Consider the following 10,400-nt stretch of genomic DNA (forward strand, 5'->3'; position numbering starts at 1 on the left):
CAATTTAGAAAAGCACCTCAAAGACAGACATCCTGACAATAGTGTTTGTTTTAAATACTTGAAGGCTACATGCCACTGTTCTGTTTTGCAATGTTAATAGAAGTTTCATTTTTATTTATTACTTAAAGGCTACATGCCTCTGTTTTTTGTAATGTTCAAATGTTTTGATAAAGGAGTGCGTGTTGAATTACATGGGATTTAAAAAAAAATTAAAATGTTTTTACCGTGGTACCGAACTGGTATCGAGAATCATGTAAATTCACTGGTATTGGTATTGACTACTAGATTTCTGGTGCCGTTTCAGTGATCCGTTTCATTCTGAAAAAGTCAGCTTTTTCAAAAACCAACATGGCTCAGTTCAAAATTTTGTTTCACAACAAAACTCCTCATCTCTCCTCTGACATCAGATGATTTGCTGCCACTTACACTTCATAGTGTTCAAACACAAAGAGAGAGACTGAAGTCTCATCTGTCACTGGGTTTAAATTAATGCCTCTGACTGCAGTAAAATGCAGAAAAAATAAAATAGTGTCCAGGTCCTAACATCTGTTATTAAAGGAATGTATAAAAATAAGACGCGTCTTCTGATTAATCTAAAAAATCAGACTTTTACAGAGAAATTTGTAGCTTTTTGGGGGTTTTTCCGCCTTTTTAAACATGCTCAAAATTTCAAATAACTTTAACCTAAAAGTTAAAAACAGTGCTGCTTTATGATACCTAAAAAATACTACAATACATTTTAGAATTAAAAAAATGTAAAACGTAGTGTGCGTGTGTTTGGAGGGAGGGGTTGTATTCCTGATTTTCTGTTAAAAAAATCCTTCCAGCAGTAGGACCCAGAGGTTGGTTTTTTTGTAAGACCAGCACACCTTTATGTTGTCTGAGGCAGGACAAAGATGTGAAAAAAGTAGTACAACACTGTAACAAAAAAAAAAAGTTGAGCTTTGAGCCATGTCATTGGCTAAGAGGAGTCAGACAGGAAAATGTAATGGCTCAAGAGGTCAGGGCAGAGTCTGCTATAAATGTATTGAACAGCTTTACTGAGTCCACAGCAGCGCCTGCAAGTTGAACCATCATCAGCTCATCTCTACAGGGACAACATGAGCGCGTCTGTGGCCGTGTACAGGAGTATCTATACGGAGGACCGCTTCAAACAGGCCTACGGATCCGATGACAACACCAGCAGTGGGAATCTGAGGCTCCGGGAGAAGCTGGCCGGGAAGTGCAGGTGTTCGAGGCGAGCCTTCCTTCACCTGTTGAGAGACAGAGTGCCTATTTTCAGCTGGCTGCCCAGATACAGACTCAAGAAATGGATTTTAGGAGACACTATTGGGGGACTGACTGTTGGTATTCTTCACATTCCGCAAGGTGAGATAACATTATTGAGCATCAGGTTCACAGTACAGGTGATAACTCGCTGCCAGTCTTCAAAAAAATAATAATAAGGCTTGTTTTTTCTGCATTATTGGAGTGCGTTTATTATAATTATTACATAATATAATATAGATATAATATTATATAATATGTAGAATAAATTGAGCCAGGATTTAATAATATTAATAACAATATAAAAATGATAATAATAATACTAGGAATGATGATAAAGAAATAGTAAAAAATAGCCCAATAATAATAATTAAAATAATATAATAAAAATGATAAAAGTAATTAATAATATTGACTAAATAATGACAACAATACATGCAGTTATTATTAATTAATAAATTGAACCAGGATTCAATACAAATTAATATCAGTACCGTAATAATAATAATAATAATAATAATAATACTAGGAATAATAATAAGAAAATACCCTAATAGTAATAATTGAAAAATATTATTATAAAAATAAAATAGATAATAATAATAATTAATGACAACAATTCACTCAGTTATTATTATATTTCATAAGAAGTAATTATATACAAAGAATTTGAGCAAGTATTGTTTTACATTTTATGAAAAGGAACAATTTAATGACACCAAACTGTCAAAATTACATTGTCACAGTGGAAATAAATAACAGTCTACATCTGTTGTAGTGTCAGTCACTTCTATTATTGTTTTTTACTCAGTTAGCAAGACATAATGTAATAAAAATAATAATAAAATGTATTTCTATAGCTAAACTGCCATACATTGTCACAGTGGAGATAAATAACAGTCTACATTTGTTGTGTCAGTCACTTCTATTCTTTTTTTTACTCAGCAAGACATAATGTAATAATAATAATAATAATAAACTTTATTTCTATTGCACCTTTTAAAACCAGAGTTACAAGGTGCTTCACACACCGAAAAGAGACAATACAAGACAAAATGAATGATGTAAGCCTACATAAGTACATATTTTACATTCTGAACACTGATTAGAAAAAGTGTTTACTGATAAACTGTTTCTTTTAATGTTCCTCCCTAAACAGGCATGGCCTTCGCGTTACTCACATCAGTGGCACCAATATTTGGCCTTTACACCTCCTTCTTCCCCGTGGTCCTCTATATGTTCTTTGGCACAGGTCGCCACGTGTCCACAGGTGAGACTTGTGTCCACATAGAATCTATAGAGCATAATGAATCAACAGGAGTATATTATATCTCATGCATGCACTCTGGCCTGAACTCAATGCATCAGTTATGATGTGTTCTACTGTTACTGAGATAACAAGTCTGTTCTCAGGTACCTTTGCTGTGGTGAGTCTGATGACTGGCTCTGTGGTGGAGCAGCTGGTTCCCACTCCACTGGAGATGAACTCCAGTTCGTCTGAAGCGGCCGACTTTGAGGCCCAGAGGATCGGGGTTGCCTCCGCTGTAGCGCTCCTCTCAGGGATTATTATGGTAAAACAGATACACAAAGTCTGTGGATTTAACACAAAATGCAACTGTGATGGCAGATCTGTCTTTTTGTTACGACACAGCTCATAATTACATGTTAATCTCTTGTGCCCCAGCTCTGTATGTTTGGTCTTCAGCTGGGCTTCCTCTCCACCTATCTGTCAGAGCCAATTGTTAAAGCTTTCACCAGCGCTGCTGCCTTCCATGTTACCGTCTCACAGCTGCAAAGCATGCTGGGGCTGCGGCTCCCTCGCCACACTGGGACCTTCTCCCTCTTCAAGGTGAGCAGCGTTTCACGATGATGGTCTGATCCAACACGTTGTTATTTGTTGCTGTTTGCTCACAGCTCACTGACTGGTGTGTTCAGACTTTAGCGTCGGTGATGGAGAACCTGCCTCACACCAACATGGCGGAGCTGCTCATCTCCTTGGTATGTTTGGCTGTTCTGGTGCCAGTTAAGGAGATCAACACGCGTTACCGGAAGCACCTGCGTACACCTATTCCTGTGGAGATCCTCACGGTTAGTCAGCTGGATTTAGGAATGCTGAGTACATTTACAATATAATCAACCAGTCATAAGTCATTGTTTTCTACTTCATTCTTCAGGTGATTATTGCTACAGGTGTGGCCTACGCCTCCTCGCTGGACTCTACTTACAACATTGAGATAGTTGGCCACATCCCAGCTGGGTAATCATTTTAGGTTTAGACCTCAAAACCCTGATGAGCTCAGTAGCGTCTAGTAGTTCACTTTTAATCCTCCTATCCTCAGATTCCCAAAGCCACGGATGCCTGCCTTGCACACTTTCCCTGACATTGCTGGAGACACATTAGCCATAACGTTTGTCGGTTACGCCGTGTCGGTCTCACTGGCGATGATCTATGCTGATAAACATGGATATTCCATACATCCCAACCAGGTAAAGTGTGTGAACGTCACAGCAGCTTCTTGTTGACTTGTTAGATTCTCACCAATCATCTGTTTGACCCTGTGCTTGATTTCAGGAGCTCCTGGCTCACGGTATCTCCAACACAGTGTCCTCTTTTTTCACCTGCTTCCCCAGCTCAGCCACTCTGGCCACCACTAATATACTCGAGAGTGCTGGAGGATTCACACAGGTAGTGTACATGATATAAAGCAAGATATGTGTGCCACACTCACAAGCCACTGGATGGCTCTTTGCATTAATAAAGGTGCAATCTGCAATTCAGATATCAAGAGAAGACACTCTATTCCTCTCAAATTGATTGAAAAGTCATTTAAATAGAGGGACAAACACTAAAAACTATATTTAGGTCATTGTGTTTACTGATGCTTTAAACAGCACAGCAGTAAAACATCAACTGCAGATTCCCCATCTATAACTCATTGTTCAGTTGCAGTATGTGAATGTACCTTAAAGAGGACCTATTATGCTTATTTTCAGGTTCATACTTGTATTTTGGATTTCTACCAGAACATGTTTACATGCTTTAATGTTCAAAAAATGCTTTATTTTTCTCGTACCGCCTCCCCCTCAAAAAGCCCAGTCTGCTCTGATTGGTCAGCTGACCCACCGTTGTGATTGGTCAACCAAACCAAACTCTTTGGACTCCGCTCCAGCTCCGCTCTAACTAGCTTTGTTTGAGGGCATGCCAAACTAGCCGCTAGGCAGGTATTATTAAAATATGTTACTTGGTGACATCACCACATTACGGAAAAAAGGCAGGACTTAAAGCAAGACGTTTCAGGCAGTTCAGGAGCAGTGTTTCTGTGGGGGAGAGTATCTCACTTTTGTGTGGACATTGTAACTTTGCAGACCTTTTGTATGAACACAAAACCATATAGCCCACTAAAGGAAAGGGGAAAATCACAAAAGCCTAGTAAGTCCTCTTTAATATGTAGATAAAAAAAGTACAGATTGGCGTTTTATAAACTCTAATCCCCTTGAATCCAGTTGAAATGATTAAAACCTAAGAGTTCATTTACATCCAACTGTTTTTGGATTTGCTTTAATGTTAAACTTCCATATTGTGGATGCAAAAAATGCTCCAAATAAGGAGCAATGCTTATGAAACACCCTGTAATTTCCAGTAAGGGATGTGTGTCGTGTGTGTTCCTGCAGCTCTCCGGCTTGTTCACAAGTCTGGTTGTTCTGATTGTCCTGCTGCTGATCGGACCGCTGTTCTACTTCCTACCAAAGGTGTGTTTTATATGTGTATCTGTGTAAGAATAAGAGAAAGAGAGAGAGGAAAAGTTCACTCATCTCATCCTTTTATCTCTCTCCCCAGGCAGTCTTGGCATGCATCAACGTCACCAGCCTCAGGCAGATGTTCCTGCAGTTCCAGGATTTACCTGAACTGTGGAGAATCAGCAAGATTGACTTTGTAAGGCAATGGATTATTAGTACAGCAATATAAGACACACATACATATTCTGCAATATGGTCCCCATGCACAAGAATAAAACACAAGAGAATGAAAGGAAGATGGTTAATTAGCTCCCTGGTTCCCATTAGGTCAACAACTGACCCATTAAGCACAGCTAATTGGGTTTTTCCAGTATCTTCACATATTGGATCATATTATCCTGCTCATGCTGGGGTCATTTACAAGGCATTAATTCACCTCATCTCATATGTGCTTACTGCAACATTTTACCTCTCTAATCTGGAGTTTAAATGGCAAACACCCTCTCGAAACTGGACTTCATTCTTGTGCTTATTTGTGACACGTGTTTAGCTGGAGTTGTGTGAGTTCACACAGGTTTTCATACAGTCTGATTCAACTGCCTGCTGACAAATTGATGCATGCATCTTCAAACAATAACTGCCGAGTCACAGTTGTAAAATTATTTGAAATAAACACTCTTCCAGCCAATGAGAATCATCAATCAGGTCATGGGATCATGAGCTAGTAGAGCACAGGTTGCACACACTGATTGCATGGCTGGAATTAAGCATAATCTTCACTGACATGCCTCCATTGTTAACTGTTACATCCTGACATGACAATACTCTATTCTGGCTTGTGTAGATGGTTTGGATGGTGACCTGGCTCTCTGTAGTGGTGATCAATGTGGATCTGGGCCTCGCTATTGGAGTGGTTTTCTCCATGATGACCGTCATCTGCCGCACACAAAGGTACAGTTTCCATTCTCTCTGCGCCAATACCAAGGTGCAATTCAGCTAGTACTCTTGCCATTAAATACCATTTACTTATGACATGTTAAACATGAACTGAGAAGATCACACTTATCTGCGGCAAGAACTATGTTAAAGTATAAAGCTACAGAATCAACAAAAATTAATCAACAAGGACATTGAGAGTTTTATATCCGTAATGGAGCTCTGAACTAAAATTCATCACAGAGAAATAGAGAAACATTTCATACTTTTCAAGCTATGTAAATCATAAGTTATAATGTGTTCAATGGTTCCAACAGGGCTGGTTGTTCAGTACTTGGTCGGGCCAGCAACACAGAAATTTACAGACCTCTGGAGAACCACAGCAAGGTGAGAGGACGCTCCTACTGTTTGATTTCTTATTCCAACAACAAGTGATAATTGTAATCTCATAGACAATGAATGAAAGAGCCTAGAATGAAGTTGGGTTGCTCCTGTTTTCCTTTTAGTGCTACGAGGTACCCGGAGTGAAGATCCTGACTTACAACGGGCCGATTTACTACGGCAACCGCAGCTTCTTCAGGGAGGAGATGAGCCGGCTGCTGGGCCTGACGCCAGAGAAGATCCGCAGCCGGGAGAAGGCTAAGAAAGCCCTGGAGAAAAGGGAAAGAGAGGCCGCCGTCAACACTGTGGTACGACTACTAGAATCACTGTAGGGCTGCTCTCTCTTAGTGGATTAGTCGACTAATCAGTCGTTTCGGTCTTAGTTGACTAAGACTTCTTTACTTGATTAGTCTTTTTATATGCTTTTTTCAGGCTGAATGACTTATTTCTGAGAAACTTATGAGCACATCTCTGGTAAACACAAGGATTTTGTGTAATTCTTTGTGGAGAAACTCAGTTTTACAGTTGATTAAATCAACTAATCGATTAGTCGGCTAAGAGTTTCTTTGGTCGAGGACAGCCCTAAATCACTGAATTATATATATATATATATATATATAGTTCATACTGTAAAATTTAATTTCAGTGTCTTATTGTTTTTTTCTCCCTCCATCGTTGTTTAGGAAAGAGGCATTGCAAACACATCGTTTTCTTCAGATCATGAGTTCTTTAAATCCGGTACGTAATGACAACAAACAAAAATGATACTTAATATGCAGTTCCAAAATCTAAAAACTTTAGATCTGAAATAATGAGATCTACATTGCTCTATTTACATTTTTTGTAGACATGTGCTGCAGAAAATGTCCTTTCACTTCCTTCTTTCTTTTCTGTAGAGACATCTGAGAGTGATGTTCAGGCCGTGTTAATCGATTGCAGCAGTGTGACATTTGTCGACGTGGCTGGAGCAAGACTCTTTACACAGGTTAGTCTACTTAATCAAGACATTATTATTCAAACTTTCACTGTATGGGGTTCTCTCCATTTCTTTGTGCATGATGTCAGCATGATTGATTGCTTTTGGCTTTTTGCAGATGTGCACTGAATGCGAGAAAGTTGGAGTTCATGTATATTTGTCAAACTGCAATGGTAAGGCCTATGTATCCAAATAATTTTTTTCCTAATGGATTATTCTAGTTTATTCACTTGCATACAGTGAATACTGATCAATGATTTCTATCCCCTTAGAGAGCGTCTTAAAGATCCTAACATCGAGTGGTCTAATGACCTACATGAACCCTCAACATATATTTGTTACTGTTCATGATGCAGTGATGTATATTCAACAGCAGCGGGTAAGCTAGAAGATTCACAAATACAAAAAACGACTTTGATTTCTAATGACTTAGATAGTCCTTATATAACAAATGATGCAATGTCTGTCGTCTGCCGCAGGAAAAACCTCCGGAGAACACAACGACTGTTTGGGTGTGAGCCAGGAGGACAGTGATGAGTCATGCTCCCATCAACCAAGTGTCTTGGACTACAAAGGCAGAGGGCAAAAGGACTTTTACATTATAAGAGACTATAAGTCTCTCAGCTGTATAGCAGTGCTCCAGCATTTGGTCCAGACTTCACTATATACCAGTGTTTCGAAGAAGCAGTAGCCTGTTGTAGCGCCATGTAATGAATTACAATAATTATTACATCACAGTGTTACCAGTTTTCTCACAGAAACTGGACTCACTACTGGCACACTTTAATCTGATATCACAAATTGAGAGGGTTTAAATGAACAGACAATCTCCTCACATTTAGCGTAAAACAAGAAAGAAAACAAATGTGTATTTTTTGACTTTGGACTATAAAACTGTATATGACAGATGTTAATTGTTCTGTCTTTTATTGTCTTATATGCTGGAATATAGTGATATTTATTTAGTTTCTGTTGCAATACAGATAAATATAAAGTGCACTGAATAGTTTGTTAAATACTTTATGTATTTATATGTTTTGAAATATGTGCTTGAATATGCAACTATGTACAGTATAAATGCCAACTCATACTGCCTTAAAATGTTCTGTCTTTTAACTCCAGGGAGACTGCACAACATATTGTATGAATGACTTTTGTATTTGTCAGCAACTGTGCCATCCAGTGGATGTTTTTGACAATAAATATATCTCCAAAAACAAAACTTCTCTGTGAATCAAATCATTGGGTTACCGTGGTTATTAAATACATTTTAGAAGAGAACCATGATGTGGAATGTGAAGCACGCCACTCTGCCAGATTATGAAGAGAGAAGAAGAGCAGTCTTTGTATTTGGGGAGGTACTGAGGACCTCTGTGTGTCTGCACTGAGAAAATGAAAAATACAAGATTCAAATGACAACATAGATGAAGGATTTTATTTTGAGAGTAACACCACAAGTAATCAGTCCTGCAGAATTCTGGTTTATTTAACATGCATCATGCAAGCAACACTGCTGCCAATTCATGTATATTTTCATATAACTTGCTACTTGCTATTACATTAGATGCAACTTTCCGAGTTTCTTTATTTATCAGATGCACAACAATTACAACAAAGCAGTCGTTGGCAGTGAAAACCTTCAGCAAAGCTCATTAAATATGTATATAAAAAAGGAAAATCACACAAGCTAAAGCAAAATGAGAGTCTAAGACATAAAATAGTGAAAGTATAAATATAGGGCTTAAATATAAAAATATATAACAATAAATAAGTAATGTAAATGTAAATTTGTAGAAGACAGTATTTCAAATGGATAAACTGAATGTAAACATGAATGTAGCATGTATATGCATGATGAGAAATAAAAAATGATATACACAGAGGTGTTCAAAGTTTGCAAAACAGTATTCTTTTGAGCCACAATTTTCTACAGAAAGAGAGTTTTCATTCTATAAACCCAGTCTGACAAAACCTTCTATTATCAGATGTTTAAACTGTGTTTTACCAGAGGTTGTAAGTGATGTTTTACCTCGCCACCATGCTGCCCTCTGCTGTCCGACAGTTAAAGGTTTCCCCCCACTGCTCCTATTCATCATCCTGTTACCTTGACCTGATAAAACTATATGCAGTGTGAGTTCAAAACCAGGACAAAAGGAGAAAAAAACTAATTATTTCCTTGCTTGATGTTAGATAGCCAAGTTATTAATTTTTTCCAGTGCATATTTCAAAGAGGCCTCTAGACACTGTACCCTTTGGGTTTTCCCTTTAAAGCTCAAGGAGTGTTTCACTAATTGGCAGGAAGTAGTCCACTTCAATTAGAACATGGTACACAAGGCTCTGGCCAAATGTTTACTAAGCCAGAATCTACCGGCAGACCTACTAACACACACACAGACACACTCACACGTTCAAAAAGTAATCCTGCCAACTCCTTTGGGAAGGTCAGCGGTTTAATGACAAAGCTTTGATTTATACAGTATATGGAAAAAAGGGCTTTCAGGTAACGCCCCGTACATGTTCTTTCTGTTCAGTTACTTGACCCAAACATAGCCAATTGAAAAAACAAACAATCAAACAAATAAAAAACATGAAATAATATTTACAAAAGGATAAAACATCAAGTAATTTCTATTATTTCTCATTAACGCAATTCGTTCAGAAACAGCAAAAACGGCAAGCGTTGAAAGGTACTGGAAAACAGACACTTTAATCAAACCAAGAGTGCTTATAATTAGTATGAAATGATAGTAGTACTACTGATACTACTACTACTACTACTAATGATAATAATGATGATGATAATGTTAGGTTACTCATGACAAAGCAGAGAATAACTCAACTCGGGTGGCATTTTTCTCTGATCTTTTGTTTCCATCTTGTGGTGAAACATTGGAATGACAGCTGATGTCTTTCAGCAGGTTCTCTATAATGAAGAGTCAGTGTCACCGTAGTAACAAAAACTTAAATAAGAAGTTTATTATCTTTATTTATTAATTATCCCTTGTTGGAATCAAATACATACACACACACAGAACAGCAGCAGACAGACATTTATACCTTTAACTGAGTGGTGGAGGAAGTCCTCAGATTTGTTATTTAAGTA

General features: G+C 38.0%; 1 protein-coding gene across 1 annotated transcript; it reads left to right on the plus strand.

Annotated features, from left to right (window-relative positions):
* The first annotated feature begins 956 nt into the window (after window positions 1-956).
* Window positions 957-8,518, plus strand: slc26a10 (solute carrier family 26 member 10). The gene is made up of 18 exons (XM_074644382.1): window positions 957-1,368; window positions 2,426-2,536; window positions 2,680-2,837; window positions 2,951-3,115; window positions 3,202-3,354; window positions 3,441-3,523; window positions 3,606-3,753; window positions 3,839-3,952; window positions 4,939-5,016; window positions 5,105-5,200; window positions 5,849-5,955; window positions 6,258-6,327; window positions 6,447-6,629; window positions 7,005-7,059; window positions 7,218-7,306; window positions 7,416-7,470; window positions 7,570-7,676; window positions 7,777-8,518. Exons 1-18 carry the CDS (start codon window positions 1,101-1,103, stop codon window positions 7,813-7,815), a joined length of 2,079 nt encoding a protein of 692 aa, XP_074500483.1. The 5' UTR covers window positions 957-1,100; the 3' UTR covers window positions 7,816-8,518.
* Window positions 8,519-10,400: the final 1,882 nt, after the last annotated feature.

Source organism: Sebastes fasciatus, chromosome 8, assembly GCF_043250625.1.
Source record: "Sebastes fasciatus isolate fSebFas1 chromosome 8, fSebFas1.pri, whole genome shotgun sequence".
Taxonomy (NCBI): domain Eukaryota; kingdom Metazoa; phylum Chordata; class Actinopteri; order Perciformes; family Sebastidae; genus Sebastes; species Sebastes fasciatus.

Bases quoted from the DNA above. Each gene is read 5' to 3' on its own strand.
- slc26a10 (XM_074644382.1), top strand. From the start codon at position 1,101: ATGAGCGCGTCTGTGGCCGTGTACAGGAGTATCTATACGGAGGACCGC. The intron at 3,524-3,605 runs GTAATCATTTTA...TCCTATCCTCAG, and splicing joins GTTGGCCACATCCCAGCTGG to ATTCCCAAAGCCACGGATGC. The intron at 7,471-7,569 runs GTAAGGCCTATG...CTATCCCCTTAG, and splicing joins ATATTTGTCAAACTGCAATG to AGAGCGTCTTAAAGATCCTA.